The sequence below is a fragment of the Peromyscus maniculatus genome, chromosome 21, assembly GCF_049852395.1.
Source record: "Peromyscus maniculatus bairdii isolate BWxNUB_F1_BW_parent chromosome 21, HU_Pman_BW_mat_3.1, whole genome shotgun sequence".
NCBI classification, from domain to species: Eukaryota; Metazoa; Chordata; class Mammalia; order Rodentia; family Cricetidae; genus Peromyscus; species Peromyscus maniculatus.
The window spans coordinates 5,732,229-5,753,411 of NC_134872.1; the positions used below are offsets into that span (position 1 = coordinate 5,732,229).

Consider the following 21,183-nt stretch of genomic DNA (forward strand, 5'->3'; position numbering starts at 1 on the left):
GGCTGTTTGTCACAAACCTCCGTCTGACCCCAGAACCTCTGGGGTGACTCCTGGGTGGTCTTGTACATTGGGCTCCGAGTCAGGGCAGCTCGGGTCCCTCCCGCTCCGCGTTCTTTTGGCCGATGGGATGACCCTGCAACTCTCAAAGGGCTCCCGACCCAACCCCCAGCCAGCCAGGGATCTCCGTGCTGGGGAGGGTGTGCTTGTGGCCGTCCCCCCCTCCGGCTCGCCCTCCCCCCCCCGCTCCCCCCCCCCCCCCCGCTGTCCCTCTGCAGCGGTCCTCCCGGGGACCTGCTCACTGCTACTGGAGGAGCAGGGAGACTGCGGAGAAGCTGCCGCTGTTGCTCCGGAGGAGGAGGGAGCAGAGTGGAGCACTGGGGAGGAGCTGAGCAGGGGTAGCCAGGAAACCCTACCCCGAGAGTGGGCTAGGGACCTACCTCTGTGCCCAGCACCCCCTGGCTGTTTGACTGAGTTCTTTGCTTGGTCCTGCACGAAGTGTGGGCCCCCCTCCTTCCCCTGGGCACTCAGAGAAGGCCCGGCTGCATGGTGGGAGCCTGCTGTAGGTTATGGGGGTGCTGGTTTCTGCAAATGTCAAGTACACAGTCTGGGAGTGTGGGCACAGATTCACGCCTTGAAGGCGGGGGCCTGGGAGGTAGGAGCGCACGAGTGGGCTGGGAAGAACGGGGTCAGGGGTGCAGCTCTCCCCCCTCCCCCCTCAGGGAAGCCTTGAGCTGGGGTGCATGCATGCCCTGCCCTCTGCAGCCAGGCTCATGGGCCTCGGGGCTGTCAGCTGCCACCTTGGTCCCCCAGCAGGGCTTATTTGGAAGACAGGGTCTTTTAGCCAGCACCTGCCCATCGGCTGACCTCCACTCCCCGCTTCCTGCCCTGTCTGTGCCCCCCCCCCCGACCCTGACCCCGGTTCTTGATAGGGTTCAGTTTTTGCATGGTGTTTGCTATGTACTCCATTGCCACTAGACTCAGGAAGGGGTCCCCCGGGATATAGTGCTCATCCCCAGTTATCTGCAGCCAAACCACCTGCTTGGAAACCAGGCCGAGACCCCCCTTTCCCGAGGAGCTTCTCCCACACAACAGAGTCCAAGGGAGGCCCCGCCACTGAAAAGCCCGGAGCTGAGAGAGGCCTGGGCTCCACCCAGTCCATGTGTATGTCAGCTACCCAGCCCCCAATTCCAGAGTCACCCCTCCACTCCTGTCAGCAATATCTCAACCACTGGAACTCTTCCTGGTTCCAGTCACAGTATTTCCACACCCACCTTCTCTCCCCCACCTGTGACCCCTCTCCAAGTGTCCTGCCCCCCAGCCGTGAGCTAAGAGGCTCTGCTCCCCTTGTCCCACTGTAGGGGACCTTAGAGATAAAAGCCACACCACACCCCACCTCTCCCCAGTCCTTGTAGTGGTTCCACTGTCACTGGGAGAAAACTTCAGGTCTCCTGACCTGGAAGACCCAAGTAAGTCATCTGCATCCTCCACCTGGCCCCTCCACGCCTCCCGGACCCCTCCCTTCCCTCCCTGTACTCAGTCTGCTGCAACCACATAAGCCATAAGTGCCACTGATTCTACCTCAGGGCCTTTGCTCTGGCTGGGCCCTCTGGCTGGATGCTCCTCGGAGCTCTCTTCCTTACCTCCCTTGGGTCTTTATTCAAATGTCACCTCAGGATGGCCTTCTGTGACCATCCTGCTTTGCATAGCATTGGTCCTGGCCCAGCCGCGGTTCCCTGCCCCTTTCCAGGCCTCCTTTCTCCACAGCATTCGTCAACATACTTTGTCACTTGCCCGTCCTCTGGTTTCTTGCCTGTCCAACCCCTTCAGAACATCATTCCCGCAGACTCAGTTCCCCCACTGCCGCTTACCTCTGTCCTGAGAGCCAGAGTCCCTGCCTCAGGGGCTGGCGAGCTTCCGCGCTTTCGCAGGGCTCTGGGATTTGGTCCCACGCGGGAGGGCAGAGTCCTTACCTGGGCAGTGGTCCAAGGGTCCAGGCTGTGATGGCGGTGTGATTCCCCCAAGGGGCTGGAATGTGCAAGCTGCTGCAGCTGCCCCTACCACGCTCCATCTTGCCACCCAAGACAGCCAATACTCCCTCCTTCCTGTCGCCTGGGTGCCATCCTGTGGGGAAAACCCATCATGTCCCTACCAGGAGTGTTACCCACACCCACATAGCCAGTGGCTCTGCCTCTGCTCAGGGTGGCCGTGGATGCGTGGGCTCAGGACACACAGACTGGACAGACAGGTGCCTAGAGAGGGCTCTGGCTTTTGATCACTGGCTAAGGGGACGAATCCAGAGCAGAGGCAGACGGCTGTTCCCCACCTTTCGATACTCACTTAAGGCTCCCCACACTCTGCCTTGAGACAAGGTTGGGAAGGAAGAGACCCCGGGAACCTAAGACGAAAAGGGGAAGCTAAAATCCCATGGGTCCCTGCGCCCCGCTCGCATGCTTGGAGCTTAGGCCTGGGGTGAAGGCTGAGCCTCATTCCTACTGTGCAGTTCTAGGCACCTGGGGCCTGGCCTTCCCATACCGTCACGTCTAACCAGAATGTGTGTGCCGTAAGGCGTCGGGGGCATCTTGTGGCGTCCCATCCAGCAACAGCTCACTCAGGGAAGCTCTGTGGATCTGTGGGGCTGGACATGTTAGCTCCTTTACCAGGCTGGGAGTAGGCTGAGCATCGGGCTATGTTTGGGGGTGACGGTCCAGAAAGGGGAGAGCTGGTACTCAGCTCACGTGTGGCGGCTGGGGTAGGGGTAAGAACAGGTCGGAGGCTGACCTCTGGGCATCTACCCTCTAACCCTTTCTGCTGGCGGGGTCCACCAAGCTTCCGGCTGCTCAGTCAGTGCCCACTGGGGCCTAGGTCTCCCTGGTACCTCCTGTTTCCTTTAGGGGCCAATGTCTGTGGATCTATCATCTCTAAAAGAAGTCCCCTGGGGACCTCCAGGCAGATGAAATGGGGTCAGATACATTTGTTTGTTTTATTGGAGACGAGGTCTCACGTAGGTCAAGCTGGTTTAAATTAGCTATATAGGGAAGACACCCTGAGTTCCTGATTCTTCTGCCTGCACAGTGAGTGCCGGGTAACAGGTGTGTGCCCCTGCACCAGCCCAGGCCTGATTTCTAGGCCCAAAGAGAAGAGGAAGCCAGTTCTGGGCCTGCCTTCTCACCACGACCTGGGGGTCCTCGATGAACCCAGCAGCTCAGAAGGAGCTCCAGATGTTAGCCGACTCGGTGGTGTTGGCCATGGGGCTAGGCCTGCCTCTGCCCACTGTGTTGGTGACCCACTGCATTCTCCATCTGCCCCGGGATGGGTAGTATGCACCCCCTCAGCTTCTCAAACGAGGAAACTGAGGCATGGGTAGTTGAAGTAACCCGCCAAGGTCCCTCAGCTCTGCTGAGAAGTGGCAGAGCTCTGATTTGAACCCAGGCTTCCTTCAGTCCTGTAGGGCCCGTGGGCAGTGCACTGCCAAGCTGGGGTGGTGACCTGAACCCGCACTGCAGGAGGGGGTGAGGAGAGCATGGGTGAGGAGAGTTTGGGGTGAGTGATGAGGGGCAGCAGACTTGAGGGAGCATGACCAGAGGAGGCTTGTGGACTAGAAGAGGGCCGGGGGGCGGGGCAGGGGACACGACACCTCACCTCTGAGCCCATGTCTTACACTGCACTGTCGTCCCAGCAGAGACTTGTCTGCCCTGCCCTCTCTAAGGGAGGAGAATGCTGGGAGCCACTGGGCATGTGTGGAACCCGAGGCAGCTCTGGCTGGCCAGGAGGTCTGAAGGGACACTGCAGTGCCAGGCTGGACCCCAGGGAGCAGGGGCAGAGGAGGACCCAGCCAGCCTAGAGTCTTCTGCCTTGCTGTGTGGCCTTGGCCTGCTGCATCCCCTCTCTGAGCGATACACACACACACACATACACGCACGCACGCACGCACGCACGCGCGCACACACACACACACACATCCTGTGCCCTCTGGCCTCATCCCTGCGTCTGGCTTCCTCCTCACCTCCTGGGGAGGCGGGGCTCAGAAGGGACCAGAATAGTGGTCGGGACTGTATCTATAGCCAGGACTGGGCCCAATTCCACCAGTCACCACCTCAGTGGCCCTGGATGTGCCATCTCCTCTGCCTCATGCCTCAGTTTCTCCATCTTTAAGTGTAGGTGAAGTATGTGTCAAGCATGAAGACCATAGCTAGCACAGAGTGGACCCTCAGTAGCTATGAGCTGGTGACAGCCAAGACCGATGTCAACACCACTTTCACATCAGTGTCTGGGGCTGCAGCTCAGCCGAGCACGCTTGCCAGCGTGCAGAAGTCCTGCTAACTATCCACGGGGTGTGGTAGCCCAGTGATCCTAGCACTGGGGAGGTGGAGGCAGGCGGATCAGAAATTTAAGATCGTCATCCGCTATGAAGTGAATTTGAGGCAGCCTGGGCTACTTAAGACCTGTCAACAACAACAATAGTGAGTGATGTAAAAGAAAATGGACTCGGATCTGAACCCTGGGCTCCCAGTCCTAGGCACCCTTTCCCATCAGGGGCTGCTAGCTAGGGTTCCCAAGAGACACAGACCAGCAGCCAGAAGGAAATGGGGGAGAAGGGGGGTTCTGAGAGGCTGAGAGAGAGGGAAGTGGGGAGCCGCTGGTGCATATCTCAGCCCCAGCATCAGGGGGCTGGGGAAGCAGGGGTTCCCATGATGCTGGGCAGGAGAGCAGCCAGCAGCCTCCCCTCTCCTCTGCCCCCCCCCCCCGCTCCCCATCCCCACCCCACCCCCCGGCTTTAGGTGCCTGTGCACACTGGTGGGCAGCCTCCTTTTTCTGTGTCCATCCCCCCATGCTACACTCTCTACCAGAGCCCCCTCAACTCTGCACAGACCGCATGCTGGGCCAGCTGTGTGTGTCCCTTCAGTGCAGCCAAGTGGGCATCTGACCCCAGAGTCTCCCACCTGCCTGGCCCTTATTCCACCCCCAAGCTCCCCGGGGGCTGCTGCTCAGTAGGTACCCAGCACAGGACAGGCAACCCTGGTGTTTACTGGCTGTCCTCATGACCCCCATGGCCTGAAGCAGCGCTGGCTGCTGGGCCGCTGGTCACCTTGGAATGACTGTTCCCAGAACCCTGCCATGCTTTTCCCGTGACCCCGGACAGACTCCTCACAGTGGTGTCCCTGAGCCTGTGGGGTTTCGTCTCTATGTGGCTTGGTGATTGCCACGGGTTGATATTGGCGAGGAAAGGCCACAGGGAAACTGGGTGTGGTGGCCTTTTGCTCAGCTTAGGAGTCTGCGGGGCGTGTCACAGGAAGTGCCAGATGCCAGTCACACCCACTTCCTGACCCCTGACAGAAATGACCCTGTCATTAAGAAGAACGTGGCATTTTGTAGGGGGGGGAATCTCCTCCTGTGTGAGCCTCCTCCTGCCTCTGTGTGTGTGTGTGTGTGTGTGTGTGTGTGTGTGTGTGTGTGTGTGTGTCTGGGGGCTCATTTGACACTCCTCTTCTATTGTCTCAGCCTGCCTGCCTCCCTTCTAAGCACAATCCCATGTGGGTACCACCCGGAGTGGCTGGAATGCAGAGGGCCTAGGGTCTGCTGTGGACTGGGCTTGCTAACTCATCTCATTCTTTTTTTTTTTTTTTTTTTTTTGTAATTAAGACTTTTTATTTTTAATCATGCGTATTGTGTATATTGGTGTGTGGGTCTGGTGCCTGGAGTTACAGGTGGTTATCAGCCACCTGACATGGGTGCTGGGAGCCTAACTCAGGTCCCCTGGAAGGGCAGCAAACATTCCTAATGACTCTCCAGTCACTCAGCTAATTCTGAAGTCAAGTCATTCCCAGCAAGGCCCATAGGGGCCACTGCCCAGAGTCATGGAGCAAGTCGGTACCGGACCTTCCTCATGCCACCTGCTACCTCATCTGAGTGCCCAGGAGGGTTCTGCCAGCCGCGCTGCCTGCGGCCTGTGCCCTCTTAGCGTGACACTCCAGGTCACAGCCACACTGTCCCTGCTGTGTGCTGGGAGGACATCCTCAGCCAAGCTCCCGGGCCATTGATTCTGTCCTCTCCTGGGCTGCAGGGTGAATTGTTTTTGGTTGTTGTTATTGAGACGGGGTCTCACTATGTGGACCAAACTGACCTCAAACTCAGAGAGATCCTCCTGCCTCTGCTTTCTGAGTGCTGGTATTAAAGGTTTGTACCACCACACCAACTTTTTCTTTACATTTCTTTTACTTTGTGTGTAGGGGTGTTTTGCCTGTATGTACATCTGGGTAACACACTGCATACAGTGCCCCATGGAAGCCAGAAGAGGGCATTGGATCCCCTGAGGCTGGAGTTAGCTGGTTGTAAACCACCATGTGGGTGTTGGGAATTGAAGTCAGGTCCTCTGGAAGAGCAGCCAGTGCTCTTAAACATTCTCTCTCTCTCTCTCTCTCTCTCTCTCTCTCTCTCTCTCTCTCTCTCTCTCTCTCTCTCTCTCACACACACACACACACACACACACACACACACACACACACACACACACCACATTTCTGTTTCGTTTTGAAATACAATTCATGGGCTAGGGAGATGGCCCAGTGGGTAAGCAGTCACATACAGACCTGAGGACCTGCCTCCCGATCACCAAACCCCACACATCCTCGTTGACTTTCTACTGATGTAATAAACACCATGACCGAAATCGGCTCAGGGAGGAGAGGGTTATTGGACTCACACACCCCAATCACAGTTGACAGTCAAGGAAGTCAGGCAGGAACCTCGGAGGACCGACCGCTGCTTACTGGCTTGCTCAGGCCGCTTTCCCACTGGCCCAGGACCACCTGCCCAGGTTGGCACTGCCCTCCCACAGTGGGCTGGGCCCTCCCACATCAGCTATGAATGAAGAAAATGCTTCCGCTGAAAAGATTTTTTAAAATCATGCACATTAGTTAAAAGAAATCCAGTTTATTCACAAGCAGCAGTATGAGAAGCTGGGGTGGACCCGGCGTGGGAAACCTGTCCCACCCTTTCCCAGTCACATGCTTCCTCGAAGCTGACCACTGCTCCCATTTGCTTCGTGGTCCTCCCAAAATAGTCCCGTGTGTGTATATATATACATGCTTTCCCAGCCAGACTGCTCTGCCTGGTGTGCATGTCACTTTGGCGGTGTGGTCTGGGATGCGGTGCAGGCTGCCGCTCTGCACTGTAACTTATTTACCCAGCGTCCTGGGGACCTGGATCTGGGTCACCCCAGCCTTTGGTGTGGACCCCCACTGTTGCATTGAACAAGCTTGTGCGTGCCTGCTTGGCTGGCACCCTGGAGGTGAATTCCTAGAGGTGGTGTTGTGGGGGAGAATTCCATCCTGTGAGACCGTGAGGAACGGGTCCCTCCGCTCTGTATCACTCAGTTCCCCACCGTTGTGGCCGAGAGGCTTGTGGCAGTTCTGACCTTCAGTGGCACGGAAGGCCATACTGGGTCATTCCAGGAATAGGTCGCCAGGCCCCGAACCAGAGAGACCGAGGCTGGGGGAGGGGCACCCTTGACCCAGGATCCTCATGCGTTGGCACCACTTGCCCTGAACCTGAGGGACCGTGGCTGGGTGGGGTTTCCCTGCCCTATGCCGGGTGGAGCTGAGGCTTGCAGAGCTAGTCCGCCTTCACCCAGAGACCTCACTGGTCAGGGTTCAATCCCACCGCTGCATGGAAAACAAGGAAGGTGCCCCGGGAGCCATGGCTGCCTCTCGGAAGGCTGTTGCCTGATTACTGAGGCATTCTCAGCTGGGTGACAGTGAGGCCCGGGAGGGAGGGGTGTGCCCCCTGGCCCCTGGGGCAGAGTGTGGCCTAGATTGGACAACTGTGATGCCTGATGACAGATCCAGGGCAGACACAGCGCCAGGGATGTGGTATAGATCACAGTGTGACCCCAGGCCCAGAGAGCCACATGCTCAGCCATGTGGGGGGAGATTTGTAAGCAGCTGATGGGGTGGTTGAGGCAGGGCTGGGACAGGCAAAGGAAGATGGACAGAGCCCAGCTGGAAAAAGTGGGGGCGCCCTTAGCTCAGGGTCTCCCTCCTGTCAGCTCCCAGGGATCTTCATGGCAGAGGCTGGGCCTCTAGGGGACAGGACCAGAGGCTCTGTGTTGGGGTCAGGGGGATCCAGGAGCATCTTTTGGATCTAGTGTCAGGATCCACCTGGGTCAGGTGGGGGTGCCGAGGAGAGAGTGGCCCCAGCTAGGACCCCAACTGGAACTCACTGATATGTGGAGAAGGCGTGTATAAGCTGGGGAGGGGGGGTCCGTAGGAAGATGGCTTCCGAGGAGAGGCGCTCAGCAGAATCTCGGGAGGTGGGAAGAGCCCGGGTCGGGATGGGCACTAGGAACCACAGATTGAATCTTGGGGTTGTCCTCGGGATGGTAAGCCCTTCCAGGAAGCCCCCACTCCAGCTTGAGGCTCATCACTGGGAACCTTCCTTCTCTGTGTGAGTCAGGGACACAGGCCTGGAACAGGACATGGACCATGTCCCTCATCTCTGTGGATCTCTGCCCTGCCCTTGCAGCTTGTGAGCAGCGGAGCCTGCTGACTGCAGATTCACACCTGCCCGGCTCCCTCCGGCTGCGCCATGTCTGGCTCCTACGATGAGGCCTCGGAGGAGGTCACCGATAGCTTCTGGGAGGTGAGTGGAGGAGGTCTAGGCCCCTGCCTGTCCCCTGACCCAACCCATGACCTCAGCCTTGCACCCCAACTCCTTGGCCTGTCCAGAATCCCCAGCGTCAAACCGGCAACCGAGGTCTTGAGGGTGGGGTGGGATCAATGTCCGGAAGCTGCTCCAGAACGAGCCTGTAACATTTCACACTCCGGGATCAGGCCCTTCACACCAACATCTGCTATATCTCACAGTTCTCATAGCCTGCCTAGCTGTTTCCGCCGTACCCTCTGTGTGGTGGGCAGGGGATGCACTTTTGAACCAGAGAGTTGGGTGAGCCCAGGGACCCCACAACCCCATAGAGGTAGAGGCGAGACTACAAGTCATCCTTTTCAGGAGCTTCTGAGAGTATTTGTGACCTGAAGAAAAAAAAATATATATACTGCTTTTGGCTTTGGAAACTAAAAAGGAAACTGGCAAGCCTAGATTAATAAGTGCTTAATGAGATGTCCACAAAACATAATATTGTGTCAAGAAACAGGAGCTCCGCTCAAGCTTATATGACTCGTATAAATATAATAATAGATTTAGCTCACAAGAGCAAAATGAATAATTCATTCTAGCCCAAGTCCAAATTATATAAAACTCCGTATGCTTTTTGTGGCAGTGAGGAGGTTTTGGAGCAGGAGGAGGAGGGTAGGTGGAGACCGTGGGGTCTGACGTGGAGCTCTGGGACTCCGCCGCGTGGAGGGCGGGACGAGGCGGAGGCGACGCGCCCCCTGCAGGCCAGGGCCAGGATCGCAGGGGCCGCCGGGTCACTTGCTGCTCTGCCGCCAGGTGGGGAACTACAAGCGGACGGTGAAGCGCATCGACGACGGCCACCGCCTCTGCAACGACCTCATGAGCTGCGTGCAGGAGCGTGCCAAGATCGAGAAAGCCTATGCGCAGCAGCTCACCGACTGGGCCAAGCGCTGGCGCCAGCTCATCGAGAAAGGTGCCCCACCCCCCACCCCCACCCCGGGCTCTGACGGGTTCCCCCCCTCGGGGGGCGGGCCCCGGGTGCACCAGCATCCCAGCCACAGGGCTTTTCACAACCTGGGTGTCTTGGACCAAAGCAGGCCCCTTCATCCTCCAGCTTTGTACAACTCTAGAGTGAACACACACACACACACACACACACACACACACACACACACACACACACACTTTATTTTGAAAGAAACTTCCAGAGAAGTCACATTTATAGTGCAGAGAACCCCTGGGTACCCCTCAGCCAGCTTCACCAGCTAACATTAACATTTCACTGCAGCTTTCTGTTTAATTTTGAGATAGAATCTTATGTAACCCAGGCTGGCCTCCAACCATCTATGTATGTGGCTGAGAATGACCTTGAAATCCTGATCTTTCTGCCTCCACCTCCCTCCCTCCCTCCCTCCCTCCCTCCCTCCCTCCCTCCCTCCCTCCCTCCCTCCCTCTCTCTCTCTCTCCCCCCCTTCCTCTCCCCTCTCCCCCTCACCTCTCTCTTGTTTCTTTGAGACAGAATCTTACTCTGAAGCCCTGGCCCCTAGGATCACTCTGTAGACCAGGCTGGCAGAGGGAGCCGCCTGCCTCTGCCTCCCGAGCGCTGGGTCTGAATTGTGCACCACCATATCTGCAGAGGCTGCTGCTGCTTCCTTTTCTTCGTCTTGGTTTGGCTGTGTAGCCTGAGCTGGTCTTAAACTTGAGATCTGTCAGACAGGCTTTTCCTCCGTTAATCTGCACGTTTTTCTGAACGACGTGAGGGAAATTAGAACCATCACACACACACACACACACACACACACACACACACACACACACACCCGCTCCCAAACTCTCCACATGTCTGAGAACAGCAGCTGCCCTTACCACCATCATCCAGCGGTCATGATCAGGGCGTTTGAAACTGCTCATAAATAAGCTGCAAGCCTTTAATCCCAGCACTAGGAAAGCAGAGGCAGGTGGATCTCTGTGAGTTCAAGGCCAGCCCTGTCTACAGAGTGAGTTCCAGGATAGCCAGGGCTACACAGAGAAACTCTGTCTCGAAAAACCAAAAACTAAAAAAAAAAAGAGGCTGGCTAGAAGTTTGGGGACAGTGAAGGAAGGTGTTTCTGTTGCCGTTGGAAGAGAGGGGAGGCATCCGAGAGAAGGAGATGGCGGAGAGGACTGTAGGCATTGTGTATTGGGGTCTCTGTAACTCCCTGACATTTCCCCCAGGTCCACAATATGGCAGCCTGGAGCGGGCCTGGGGTGCCATGATGACGGAGGCAGACAAGGTGAGTGAGCTGCACCAGGAGGTGAAGAACAGCCTGCTGAACGAGGACCTGGAGAAAGTCAAGAACTGGCAGAAGGACGCCTACCACAAGCAGATCATGGGCGGCTTCAAGGAGACCAAGGAGGCAGAGGATGGCTTCCGAAAGGCCCAGAAGCCTTGGGCCAAAAAGATGAAGGAGGTGCCTCAGACAGACGGGGCGGGTGGCCAGCTCCGGGGTAGCGTGTCACAGGAGCGCGTCTGTGGCTGGGGACGGTCCCCACAGGGAGCGGAAAGAGCTGTCCACACAGGGTCCGGTACCTGATGTGCTTTCCCCGGCACACAGCCGGCTGGCTCCACAGATCCCATGCCGGGCATGTCTGCAGGGGCCATGAGCGGTGTCCTGTGGGGCAGCAGTCCCAGATGAGGGCCTGGACTGAAGCCTGCGAGCCAGAGCCAGCCACAGCCTGTCTCTTACAAGGGCAGCTCCACAGTGGGGGCTGGGGGAGGGATGTGGAGTGGACAGGCAGGTGTTGGTGATGGATGACCACGTGTCTACCCACCCTGGCCCTCTCTCCCCACAGCTGGAGGCGGCCAAGAAAGCCTATCATCTGGCTTGCAAAGAGGAGAAGCTGGCCATGACTCGGGAGATGAATAGTAAGACGGAGCAGTCGGTCACCCCCGAGCAGCAGAAGAAACTTCTGGACAAGGTGGACAAGTGTAGGCAGGACGTGCAGAAGGTACCTGTGGGGAGATGGGGGGGGGGTGTGCAATGAGAGTGGGAGCTGGGAGCTGCAGGTCTGGTGAGGCCTCACCCCACTCACCACCCCGGTACCCACAGACTCAGGAGAAGTATGAGAAGGTGCTGGAAGATGTGGGCAAAACCACGCCGCAGTACATGGAGGGCATGGAGCAGGTGTTCGAGCAGTGCCAGCAATTCGAGGAGAAGCGGCTGGTCTTCCTGAAGGAAGTCTTGCTGGATATCAAACGGCACCTCAACCTAGCGGAGAACAGCAGGTAACCGGGCATGGCCCGCTGAGTAACTGGAGTGCGGGCACCCCAGGCCTGGTGCCGGCGGGGGTGGGGGTGGGGAGAGCTGCTGCAGGGGTGAGCCAGTGCTCACTAGTTACCTTGGAAACACAAGCTTGGGTGGTGGTGCATGGCCATGGTGGGGCCACTGGGGCTGAGAGTGCCGGAGCTGGTCGGGCTGGAGGGAAGGACCTGAACTCTGTTCACAGAACCCACACCAGGTAGCTCACAGCTGTCTGCAATTCCAGTGTCAAGGGTTCTGTCACCCTCTTCTGGCCTCTGGAGACACTTGCAGTCACATGCACAGGCACACACATATAAAATAAAATTAGGGGGCTGGAGAGTTGGCTCAGAGGTTAAGAGCACTGGCTGTTCTTCCAGAGGTTCTGAGTTCGATTCCCAGCAACCACATGGTGGCTCACAGCCATCTGTAATGAGATCTGGTGCCCTCTTCTGGCCTGTAGTCATACATGCTGTATACATAATAAATAAGTAAATCTTTAAAAAAATATATAAAATAAAATAAAATTAAGGAATAAGTAAATCTTGGGTTGGAGAGGTTCAACTGATGCACTTGCCGCTTTTTTTCGTTTGTTTGTTTTTGTTTTTGTTTTCCAAGACAGGGTTTCTCTGTGTAGTTTTGGTGCCTGTCCTGGATCTCACTCTGTAGCCCAGGCTGGCATTGAACTCACAGAGATCCACCTGTCTCTGCCTCCCGAATGCTGGGATTAAAGGCTTGAGCCACCACCGCCCGGCTCGCACTTGCTGCTTTTACAGAGGACCAGAGTTGGATTCCTGGGTCCCACATCTGGTGGCCTCCAAGGCCACAAACACATGTGGTGTCCACTTACACAGACACATAGATAAAAATAAATCTTTAAAAAAAATCTTGCTGAATGCCTTTAATCCCAGCTCTTGGGAAGCAGTGGCAAGCAGATCTTTATGACTTCAAAACTAGCCAAGGCTACATAGAGAGACTCCATCTCAAAACAAAACAAACCACAAAAGTTGCAGAAAAAAATAAATCTTAAAAAAAAAAAAACTTAAAAGCTGGGCAGTAGTGATGCACATCTTTAATCCCAGCACTCAGGAGGCAGAGGCAGGTGGATCTCTGTGAGTTTGAGGCCAGCCTGGTCTACAGAGTGAGTTCCAGGAGAGCCAGGGCTACACAGAAAAAGCCTGTCTCAAACAACTAAAATAAAAAGAAAACAACAAGTTAAAGGTCTGTAGACATCGCTCAGCGGTTAAGCACCGAGGTTACCTGCCTGATAGCTTGCAAACGCCCTGGACTCCAGTTCCAGGGAATCTAATGCTCTCTTCTGGCCTCTCAACACCGGGGACACACATGTGCAGACATGTTCATGCAGGCAAAACACCCACACACATAAAATAAATAAATACAATTTTAAAAAGAAGGGCGGGGGTGGGAGGAGTCTTCTGCTTCCTGGCTGGGGATGTGCCCAGCACCCTGGCCTCTGGATGGGGTGAGAAGAAAGCCTATGCCCCCCCTCCTCCTGCGTAGCTATACCCATGTCTACCGAGAACTGGAACAGGCCATCCGGGGAGCCGATGCCCAGGAGGACCTCAGATGGTTCCGCAGTACCAGTGGCCCCGGGATGCCCATGAACTGGCCTCAGTTCGAGGTGAGGATGCGCAGGGTGGCAAAGGGGAATCCTTTTAGCAGGTTAGGAGGGGACTGCCGGTTCAGATCCCTCTGCCTGACTTCTCTCCGCCCCCAGGAGTGGAACCCAGACCTCCCCCACACCACTGCCAAGAAGGAGAAACAGCCTAAGAAGGCAGAGGGGGCCACACTCAGCAATGCCACTGGGGCTGTGGAGTCCACATCCCAGGCTGGGGACCGCGGCAGGTGAGTACCTCCCATGGAGTTCCTGGGTAGGAGAGAGACCAACATACGGGGACAGATACATTTTATCCAAGAAGACAAGAAATGGCCCCAGACCATAGCTGCTATGTGTCCTCTGAAAAACAGGTGGGTGACCCTTCAAGACTCCTGCTGGGACTCAGTGTGTTGGGCACTCTCCTGCATTAATGGACTCTAGCCTCCGGCCAGCCTGGAAATGTATAAATGTGTGCATTTTAAGGACAGGGAAACTCGAGTCCAGAGAGACTAGGCAACATGCCCAAGGTCACACCTCAGAGCCAGGGAAGGTTCTCCGCTCTACATCCTAGCTGGCACCCATTTAGAGATGGTGCCCCTTTCACAGGGTCAGCCTCCGGGGTCCTCTGCAGCCCTCCCTCCCTCCCTCTGGAGCTGAAACACTGATGCACAGTGCTCAGGTTGTCAGGGAGTCGCCGGCTCTGCCCCAGCCTTGGTAGAATTTGGACCCAGGCTCTGGTTAGGAGAGGGCATTGATAGGGGTGGGGTCGAGCCCTGACGGAGGTCCTCCGTGTGCACCCCAGTGTTAGCAGCTATGACCGAGGCCAACCGTACGCCACCGAGTGGTCAGATGATGAGAGTGGGACTCCCTTCGGGGGGAACGAGGCCAATGGCGGCGCCAACCCCTTCGAGGACGATGCCAAGGGAGTACGCGTGCGGGCACTCTATGATTACGACGGCCAGGAGCAAGATGAGCTCAGCTTCAAGGCCGGTACGGGGGCGGGGCCGGGGCCGGGGGCCGGGGCCGGGGCGGGGCTAGCGGAGAAGACTGGGCTTGGATTGGGTGGTGCCAAGCCCGGGCTTGGAGACCGGGATTTCAAGGATTGGCAGGTAAGGGGCCCGGGCGGAGGCCCCGGCGTGGAGGGCGGGGCCGAGACCCCGTTCGGTGCTGGCTGAAGCGGGTCAGGGGCTGCACCTGCAGTTGAGTGGCCTGTAGCCCCGAATCTAAGTCCAGGTAAATCAGTGGGACAGAGAGATGCCTTTGTACTGAGGGACCGTCCATCTTAACCATGTGACCCCCGTGTTCCCCTCCCCAGGAGACGAGCTCACCAAACTAGGAGAAGAGGATGAGCAGGGCTGGTGCCGCGGGCGGCTGGACAGCGGGCAGCTGGGCCTCTATCCTGCCAACTACGTTGAGGCCATATAGCTACCCTGCCCACCCAGGTCCCCTCACTCCTTGTCCATCGCCTCCCGCCCTCCCCCCTCCCCTCGCCATAGAGTTCCAGACATATTTTCCGATCAAGCTTTTATTTTTTTAAAAGTCAAAACAGAACAAAAGAAGAAATACAAAGAGACAGAGTTTGCAGCCTACCTGGAGGCCAGGGTGGTGGGGCTTAGGACGATGGCCCCAGGGTGGGCAAGGGTCTTGGGACTTTAGCCCAATGTCACATCTGCTCCACAGAGCCCACCAAAGAGTCTCCTGAGCCCTGAGGGATATCTTCTGGATCCTTCTACCCTGCCTCTCTTTCCCGCCCAACCCCAGGCTGCCAGCAGCTGCCCTCGTCACCCGAGCCTGGCTTCCTCACCTCTTCGTCCCTCCCTGTCCCCTTCTGCCACTGTCCTCCTCTTAAAAGCCTCCTCCACACCCCAGGAAGGAGGCCTCCCGATCTTTAGTCTTCCACTCTGCCCTGGGGGTGCTCTTCTCCCAGACCCCATCTTTGGGTCACCCTTCTCTGTGGAGGTTCCAGGGCCCTCTGGGCTTCCCCAGAGGTGAACCCGAGGAAGCGATGGTGTCCCTGGCACACGGGAGAGGGAAGGGAAGAGCAGATCCTCCGTCCAGGCCGTGCCAACCCTCCCAATGCTGGGCCCATTTTGAGGGATGAAAACCCTGTCTGGGCCTGTGGACAGAGGGCTCCTCCTCAGAGCCACTCAGCAGCTCAGAGGCCCTGACCCTCTCCTCAGGCCTTGGTACTGGGCAAAGCGCCCCTCACCCAAGCCCAGGGCAAAGCCAGCAACAGTAGCAGCCCTTCTCCCATTCCCTGGGGGAAGAGGCATTGGCCACCCACCCCCCTTCCTTCATGGCCATCCAGAAATGCTCCCTCCTTCACTGTGTCAGTATCAGCCTTTGTGAAGCCAATCTGCAAGGCTCTCGGCCTCCTTTTCTGCTTCTGTTACCTGGTCGACCGAGGAGACACACGGGCTCAGGGGAGCATCCAGGTCCCTTCTCACCTGGGGAGACACACGGGCTCAGGGGGGCACCCCGCTTGGCACTGTAAGGGGAAGCCAGCAGCTCAGGCTGGCCCGAGAAAGGAACTCTGGATGGTCACCGTATTTTCCTCGTCTCTTTTGGTTTTCCAACATTACCCCCTGAGTGCTGGCAGCCCCCCATTTCTCTAAGCCTGAGTCTCCATTAAAGGACTCCCGGGGGTCGGAGGGGACGAAAGGGCCCTTGCGGTTGGAAAGGGGATAGCAGCTCTCCTTGGGTGAGTGAGTGGGAAGCAGACAGGTTGGAAAAAAAAAACCGGGGGGAGACTGGTCAGAGGCTGATTATCCGGATCTTTGGGAACAAGGACCTGAGAAGTCCCATGCTCACAGCTGGTGTCTGCTAGGCCTCTGGGCCACAGACACCCTCTGCCCCCTGAATAGGTGGCCTTTTGGGCCTCCAGGGAAAGAGTATGTGGCCCTGAATTCTCTAGGACCCTTTAGCTCCCTGCTACTTCTTCTGACACTGTTAGGTCATGGACCCAAGCACTGGGGCTCTGATCCCCCTTCTCATGAGTAGGGCTGTGGCGGGAGCCTATGTTGGGCAGTCCTCCCTCAGGGCCATGAGCGTGGCACCCTATGGACAGGGCTGCCAGCACCCCCCTTCCTTATCACTGTTCGCCCTAGGGGCTTCAGCTGCAGCCTAGGTTGGGTCCTGGGCCCCTCAGGACCTGAAGCAGGATTCAAAGCCCTCCTTTTTCCATAGCTCCTCCTGCCTCCCCAGCTGGCAGGAGTCCTTCACCCCTTACCTTTCCTCACACCCCGGAAAGGCAAGAAGCCGCCATGCCTGCACCTTGGGGCCTGGGCTCCCCCTCTGCACCAGCGGCTTCCCGCACCTGGGAAGGGGCTGTGGTCCTGTCCAGACCCCAGGCCTGCCCCTCCCCAGTACACTAGCTGCCCACTCCTGGGCAGGGACTGGAAAATCTATCCCTTACGAAGAATCACCTTCAGTGACCCCATTTGGGACCAGACTTGGTCCTCAAGCGCCTCAGCACCGCGGTGCTGAAGGGTCTCCCCCCTGGAAGTCCCTAGAGCCCTGAGCCAAGCCCCACCTGTCCATTCCGGGTGTCAGGGCACTCAACCTTGGGCTGGACCATACCCCTCGCCATGTCCACACCCCTCCTGTACTCCCCAAGGGCCCCACTGATGCTGCACGAGACCCTGCAGGGCTCGGTCAGTGACGTGTTTCGTCCCCTGTTAAACCTCGACCCTGTAGCCTGGTTCCGGGGAGGAGCCAAGGCTGCCCCTCCGCCGCCCGCCCGTCGCCCGCCGCCACTGCGTCTGCCGCCCTAGGCTTCCTGACTCCATTAGTTCCAGACACTTGTGAAACTCCGAGAGTGCTGTGGTCTCAGCAATGCACCTGTTTTGTACATGATTGTGAAATCGAAAGGTATATAAATACAAATATATATATCTATCTATCTCAGTTGTGACTGTATGGCTGTGGATAAAACCAGAATTCTGTCAACCTGGCTGGACTTGTCATCTGAATCATGTGCATCTTTAGTTCTGGGGGTTTGTGTGGGTCCTTGGAAGGATCTCTGTCATGAAGATGTCTGTCCTGGGTGGGGTGGCCCTGTGCAAGGCTAAGTGCCGACCAAGCTGGGCAGTTGAGAGTCCACGTCTTATCCAAGGGAGGTTGCTGAGGCTCTGGCCTCGGGTACAAAGTGGCAGCACTGACCGGTGGACCTGGGCATTTAAAGTCCCAGACTGGCAGCTCTAAGGCGGAGGTGTGGCCTGTTGGTTCTTGTCTAACATGTGAGGTTGTTTCCATACCAGGCACCACAACCGATAAGTAAACAGCCAAAGTCATGGTTCAAGGGTGAACTGGATCTTCAAATAGTTCTGAGTTTTAAAAGGGAGTTCTGAGGAGCCATTGCTGAGGCCCCCCATGGGGTGACAAGGTCCTCTTGCTCCTCTGCTGCTTGCCCCGCTGTGAACACATTTTGTAGGTGGCCTCCTGGGAGCATCTGCCCTGGCAGGACTGGAGCTCAGCTTGCCACGCCCTCCCAGGCCCATCCTGGAACTCTGATGCCCACTTGCGCCTCAGCTGGGTCTTTTCTGAGACCCACGCCCTGCTTCCCCTGCCTCAGCTCTCCCAGTCTGTGGGGGTATCAGGGGCTCTTCTGACCCTGGCAGTCCTGATAGGGCCTCACACAAACATAACCCTGCACCAGCAACCCCCCCCAGGGTGCACACAGCACTCCCCCCCCAGGGTGCACACAGCACCCCCCCCCAGGGTGCACACAGCACTCCCCCCCCCAGGGTGCACACAGCACTCCCCCCACCCCAGGGTGCACACAGTACTCCCCCCCAGGGTGCACACAGCACTCCCCCCCAGGGTGCACACAGTACTCTCACCCCAGGGTGCACACAGCACCCCCCAGGGTGCACACAGTACTCCCACCCCAGGGTGCACACAGCACTCCCCCCCAGGGTGCACACAGTACTCCCACCCCAGGGTGCACACAGCACTCCCCCCCAGGGTGCACACAGTACTCCCACCCCAGGGTGCACACAGCACTCCCCCCCCAGGGTGCACACAACACTCCCCCCACCCCAGGGTGCACACAGCACTCCCCCACCCCAGGGTGCACACAGCACTTCCCCCCAGGGTGCACACAGCACTTCCCCCCAGGGTGCACACAACACTCCCCCCACCCCAGGGTGCACACAGCACTCCCCCCCCAAGGGTGCACACAACACTCCCCCCACCCCAGGGTGCACACAGCACTCCCCCCCCAGGGTGCACAGGGTGAGAGGAGGTGAGGCTGGCATGGCCATCATCTGCCTTGAGCTCTGCTCTTCCCCGACAGGACTCTGCTTATTCCTTTCATTCTCCTCCTTCATTCCTTTAAACAGTTTGTTTACATTTTTATTGAATGTGTGTGAATGTTCCAGAGACCCAGCAACCAAGAGCCAAATGCTGGAGGGCACATGTGCTTCCTGTGGAGGGCAGTGGACAACCTCGGGTTTCCTGGCGGGACCCTCTACAGGCTGAGCCATCTCACCAGCCTGCCTTCTTCCCCTCCCCCTTTCCCTCCTCCCTCCTCTTCCTCCCTTCCTCCACACCCCTCCCCTTTATTCATTCCTTTCTTTTCTTTCCTTTGCTGAAACTAGAATCTCACTAGGGCTGAGGAGTTTGCTCAGCATTTAAGAGCACTGGCTGCTCTAGCGGAGGATACAGATTCAATCCCCAGCACCCACATGGCAGTTTACAACCTTCTGTAATTCCAGTCCCGGGGATCTTACACCCTCTTCTGACCTCCGAAGGCACTGCATGAATGTGGTGTACAGACCTATGTGCAGGCAAAACACCTGTATGCATAAGTAAATCTAAAATAAAATAAAAAACAGTCTCATGTAGCTGGCCTCTAACTGGCTGTATAGCTGAGGGTGACCTTGAACTCTTGCCTCCTGTTCCCAAATGCTAGCATTACAGGCGCAGGCCTCCATACCCAACCCAGGAATCTTAGAGTCAAAGTGGTGGCCGCTTAGTCACACAGGCTGTTACAGTTTGTTTGGGGGAGCCTTGAAATGAGGCTTCTAAAAAGGGGATAGGAAACGTCTTGCCCAGGTGAGGTTCTAATAGGGACGAACCAACAGAGGGAAGAGAATCCAGGTTTGCTGCCAGCTACCAAGGTGTCGCTGGGTGGATGCAGCTGCCTGCATGTTCCGTGATGGAAGCTGCCCCTCTGATCTCCCATACCTCCCCTAGGTGGAGCTGTTCCTGCTCCCCAATACCTCGGCCCATTTGAGAAACCCCCAGCCCTACAACTCCCCAATACTCCAGCCCATTTGAGAACCCCCCAGGCCTGCCTAAGCTTTGAGGCTGGCCCAGGCGCAGCTGGGACATCCAGTGTGCCTTCAGGGAGTCCTGAGGGCCAGGATGGGCTGGCTGAACACAAAACCAGTTTAACAGAGCACTGAGCCTGCCTCTGGCCAGGGTCCCAGTCTGCCTCTTCCCTGGGGATGGGAGACAGCTGGGGCCTAGCAAGGCAGAGGCCTGGGTAGATCACACACACACACACACACACACACACACACACACACACACACACACACACACACACACACACACCTCCTGTCAAGTCCAATCCCGACTGACAGATGCCAAGGCGCTGTTTGCTCTCTGTCAGGGGTAAACATTCTTCAGGAGACAATAAAATTGCTGGGGGCAGAAGGCAGGGTACAAGATGCCTTTAACCCTTGGTGGTCCAACCTGGTGAGGTGGCGCACACCTTTAATCCCAGCACTCCGGAGGCAGAGGCAGGTGGATCTCTGTGAGTTCGAGGCCAGCCTGGTCTACAGAGGGAGATCCAGGACAGCCAGGGTGGTTACAAAGAGAAGCCCTGTCTCAAAAGACAAAAACCAAAAAACCCCTTGGTGCTCCGGGTGCTGCTGGCTCCCTGACCTTTCTCCTAGAAGACTGGCCTCAGAAGTTAAGGGCTGTGTTGCTGAGGTGCCGACTTGTTTAGGAAGGAAAGGCAGGGCGACTCCTGTCCCTGGAGGGACAGTGTGAGCTCAGCTCCCGGGCCTGGCATCCATTGCTGTGCGACAGTGAGCTGATTGCTCAGTCATCCTGGACCTCTGATTGGCCATGTGCAGAACAGAGAAGTGACCCTGACTTCATGACTTTGTTGAGAAAATCAATGACAAGGAGGAGTGGGCATGGCCAGTGCATGGCAGGGCCTCAGAATGCTTGATTTGGGCAAATAAACCAGGGACGTGTGATACACTGAGTTGCTCAGGAGAATGAGCAGATGCATGCCCAGCTCCCCACACTCAGGTGGCTCTCGTGCCCAGGTAAGGGACACAGCTCCATGGATGGATCTTGGCAAGTCTGGGGACAGAGACTGAAACCCCAGCATCCTTCCAAAGCTACTGCCCCCTAAACAGCCTGAATCCCCCACCATCTCCCACAGTCCACCATGTGACTCAGCTCTCTAGGGTGGCCAAGCAAATATAATAGCTCTGGGCCTCCTGCAGGAGAGCCAGACCCCTGGCACACCTGGGCACACCTGGCGGCAAGCCCTGCCCTTCAACAGAGCAGGTGCAGAGGCTGCCTTCCTTACTTTGAGCTTGTGTACAGATGCTCTCCAGCCTGGCCCACTCCCGCTTCAGCCCTGCCCGGTTGAGGAGGATGCCGTGGCCGGCTAGACTAGCTACTTCGGCCGGG

General features: G+C 57.2%; 1 protein-coding gene across 2 annotated transcripts in view; it reads left to right on the plus strand.

Annotated features, from left to right (window-relative positions):
- Pacsin1 (protein kinase C and casein kinase substrate in neurons 1) overlaps positions 1–15,881 on the plus strand; it is a 45,071-nt gene extending 29,190 nt beyond the window's left edge. For both annotated transcript variants that reach the window (XM_076558347.1, XM_076558348.1), the window contains exons 2-10: positions 8,521–8,637; positions 9,445–9,601; positions 10,843–11,078; positions 11,461–11,616; positions 11,718–11,893; positions 13,428–13,548; positions 13,645–13,772; positions 14,327–14,514; positions 14,840–15,881. In XM_076558347.1, the coding sequence (XP_076414462.1) occupies positions 8,584–8,637; positions 9,445–9,601; positions 10,843–11,078; positions 11,461–11,616; positions 11,718–11,893; positions 13,428–13,548; positions 13,645–13,772; positions 14,327–14,514; positions 14,840–14,949 (1,326 nt within the window). In that variant the 5' untranslated portion in view covers positions 8,521–8,583 and the 3' untranslated portion in view covers positions 14,950–15,881. The remainder of the gene's footprint in view (positions 1–8,520; positions 8,638–9,444; positions 9,602–10,842; positions 11,079–11,460; positions 11,617–11,717; positions 11,894–13,427; positions 13,549–13,644; positions 13,773–14,326; positions 14,515–14,839) is intronic.
- The last annotated feature ends 5,302 nt before the right edge of the window (positions 15,882–21,183 follow it).